Below are 3,574 nucleotides of genomic sequence, written 5' to 3' on the forward strand. Positions count from 1 at the left end.
TTGAAACGCTCCTAAATTTCCTGAAACGTTCTTGAAACGCTCCTAAAGTTACTGACACTTTCTTGAAACGCTCCTAAAGTTCCTGAAACGTTCTTGAAATGCTCGTAAAGTTACTGAAACGTTACTGAAACGCTCCTAAAGTTACTGAAACGTTCTTGAAACGCTCCTGAACTCTGAATTATCTCACCATGCGACTCATGAGTTGTTTTTCGAGCGTGTGAGTGCGTCATCGCAGAATGTCGACCAGCACCGAGCTACCGTTACACTGCCTGACCTGTGGAGAGGCGTGTGGGTTTGGGGAGCACCTTTCCAGCGTCCGCTCCTGCCAAAAACTCTGTCTGACCCCTCGCCGGAGCTCTGAGGGCGGACTGATGTCCCTTTACGCCCAGCGAGAGAACGAAATCGACCGCCCCCTGCGGCTGGAGCTCCTGGATGCCCTGAGTTTGGCTCGTCCGCTCCGAAAGATCCTCATCCAGAGGGACTCGCCATCGTCTCTGTCTCCAGTGCTGGCGGTCGCCATGAGCTCCAGAGCCGCAGAAGCGGAGGCAGACACTGGACACGCCGTGGCCCAGCTGGGAGTGCCATGGCTGGGCAGGCTGGCGCTGGAGGCCCGGCTTCAGCAGCTGGCACTGGAGGTGCAGGAGCGCGTGTCGTTTAAACTGGAGACGCTGCAGGACGAGGTGCAGCAGAGGAGCGCGGAGGTGAGGCGGGCCAGGAGAGAGAGCGAGCGCATGCACAGAGAGAAGCGCCAGGCGGAGGAGCGGGCGGCCAAACTGGAGCGGCAGGGGGGCATTTCCATGGAGATGCTGGCCAGCCTCAGATACGAGCTGAGAGAGAGAGATGAACAACTGCAGCGCAAACAACAGTGAGTGTATGTTTAGATTGGAGATGCACTGAAATTTCGGCAACTGAATATATTCGTCTGAAATTGCAAAAAAAGAATTTTAAGTTTCAGATTAAATGGTTTTGGAGGGCCGAAATCATTGACCGATGCTTAATTAACTTTTCTGATGGCGTGTTTTGAACATGTCAGTGTTTATTAAATGCACACAACTACTACAGGTAAACATGGCAGCTAGGGGTGGGAATCTGTAGGTACCTTAAAGCAGGGTTGCCAGGGTTTGTGTAACAAAACCAGCCCAATTGCTACTCTAAAATACCCCAATCACGGCCAAATCTAGCCCAACCATGTTCTGGGGGAAACTGGCTATCAAAATCGCATTCCGGGGGTCCTGTTCAGTCGAAACGTGTTCCGTGGGTTGCTTTAAAAAACATTAGATGAACATCCAACTAAAATGTTTCAGGAAATAAAGTTCCATTAATGATAATGTATAAATAACGTTTTGATATTAAAGACCAGATTAAAGACCAACTTTGAATGAATGTTCTATTAACGTTACAGGAGGAATGTTTGTTCATAACTTTAAGAGAACCTTCCCAGAACGTTCTGATAACATTCCGTTAGCTGGGATGTAATATTGAATACCCAAACCGAATTATCGCAACTTCGTTTTCGGTTTTGATTTTGATCTATATAGAAACTTTAATTTTGGTTTCTGTGTTTCGGTAAGCAAATCATTTTGGAGCATCACTAGTTTAGATGGTGTGTGAGATGCATGTGAATGTTTTAATGCGTGTGTGTGTGTGTGTGTGTGTTTTAGGGAAGTGTGTGAGCTGGACAGGTTTGTGCAAGACACGGCGCTCCAGGAAGCCAGCGCGAAGATCCGTCTGCAGCACTTCATCGAGGACCTGCTGGAGAGAGCGGAGAGAGCCGAGACGCAGCTGCAGAATCTTTACGAAGATGTCACTTCCCCTCACAGACACCTGGCAGGAAGTAGAGCATCAGGCTACCAGGTACAGAGAGTCTGTCTCCAGATGAACACTTACTGGACTGAAGCAGCTGGGCTTTACTTGGTTCTCCATCAGTCATCTTTTAGAAAAATCAGTGCGTCTGAAATCTGATCCTCAGGATCTTTTGAGGAGCATTTGTTTCCAGAAGCTTTACTTTCACTGTTCCTCAGCGGAGGAATGATCTTCACAAGCCTCCAGAACATCTCACATCTTCTGAGGAGCCTTTATTTCTTCATCTCCCAGTCATCATTGCATTGTATTGCATTATATGTTTGGATCGTTTAAATCTCGTTACTAAGACATATTATTGGAGATATAGAGCGACCACTGATATTTCTCATATATCAGCAGTGAATGTATTTGTGTGTTTGACAGAGGAGTTACAGCGTGTCTGGGATGAGCAGGAGATCTTCTCATGTGTCTGATTACAGAGCCACTCAGTACTACAGGTACATTACTAAAGATTTACACAAGAATCACATCTGTTCATCAGCATGCATCCGTCCAAACGCCTCGCAACATATTAAATACAATATAGTGCACTTTAAATGGGTCGTATCATAGGATTAATGAGAAACAACAGCCTCATGTAGTGTTATCATTGACATTCTATTATAGTTTTTTCATATTTTGAGTTAGTTTTTATTTTTGTATTTTCATTTTAATTTTAGGTCAAGTTTTAGTCATTTTGTTCTGTGTTTTTGTGATTTTTTGTTTTGTTTTTTTGATTGGTTGATTTCTGTAAATATCTGCATAGTACATCAAGTTAAACTAAATGGCAATGAGAAATGTTGCCTTGGTAATTATTTGAAATAAAATAAGTTGACGTTTTTTTAACTATTTAATTTTATTTTTATTTTAGTTAACATTTATTTTATCTCAAGTAACATTTTTTATGATTTTGGTTTTAGTTAACTATAAAAACCCTGGTCTCAAATTTTATGTGCAGTGTTATTTTAGTATTTTTAAAATATATTATTATAGATTTCATTAATATTTTGAATTAGCTTTTATTTTTCTATCTATCTATCTATCTATCTATCTATCTATCTATAAAAATGTTTTGTAAATGTAATTTGGCTCCACACTGGACATTTATTGGAACTGAAACTCAAAAATAAATCTTTAGCCGTCATACATCAGTACCGGCCAAAAAGTAAGTAAATTAATGAATGAATAAATTAATTATTTAATTAACTAACTAACTAACTAATCTGGATAGAATTTGGCCTTTTGCCTTAAGCCAAAGTCTCTGTTTGCTCAGCATGTGTTCTCATTGCTGCCTAGGAGAAGCTACTAGGAGATATAAAAGACTGTCATTGTCTTGTGACGGCTGCAGTAATGATGTGATGTGACTGGCGTGTCTCAGGTTCGAGCGGAGGCCCCGCACGCTGTCGGCGGGTTCGGGCGGCTGTGAGGGTAACTGGGACAGACGGCAGTATCAGCATGTGTTGTGTGGAGCCGTCGAGGGGCCCGACAGCGGCTCCGAATCGCCCTGGATGATCCAACACACACACACAGATGCCGATTCAGACAACTGGACACTTTACACCGCAGAATCACAGGACGACACACAACACACAGGATACAGGACCTACAGCAGCACTGGTACAACACACACACACACACACACACACACTCACTCGCACACTCACTCGCTCACTCACTCACACACACTCACTCACACACACACACACACACACACACACACACACACACACTC

At 43.5% G+C, this 3,574-nt stretch overlaps 1 protein-coding gene across 2 annotated transcripts in view; it reads left to right on the forward strand.

The window, feature by feature from the left end:
- The first annotated feature begins 86 nt into the window (after nt 1–86).
- The window catches only part of LOC107701247 (F-box only protein 41-like), a 15,380-nt gene continuing 11,892 nt past the window's right edge, over nt 87–3,574 (forward strand). Inside the window, exons 1-4 of one of the 2 annotated variants that reach the window (XR_001635624.1) lie at nt 87–865; nt 1,662–1,854; nt 2,227–2,300; nt 3,221–3,459. Coding sequence is in view for 1 of the 2 variants with exons in the window: in XM_016503209.1 (XP_016358695.1) it covers nt 237–865; nt 1,662–1,854; nt 2,227–2,300; nt 3,221–3,459 (1,135 nt within the window). In the remaining variant the exon portion in view is untranslated. The remainder of the gene's footprint in view (nt 866–1,661; nt 1,855–2,226; nt 2,301–3,220; nt 3,460–3,574) is intronic. The other variant, XM_016503209.1, reaches the window with a different exon arrangement.

This window comes from Sinocyclocheilus anshuiensis, unplaced genomic scaffold (assembly GCF_001515605.1).
Source record: "Sinocyclocheilus anshuiensis isolate Anshui unplaced genomic scaffold, SAMN03320099.WGS_v1.1 scaffold1514, whole genome shotgun sequence".
Taxonomy (NCBI): domain Eukaryota; kingdom Metazoa; phylum Chordata; class Actinopteri; order Cypriniformes; family Cyprinidae; genus Sinocyclocheilus; species Sinocyclocheilus anshuiensis.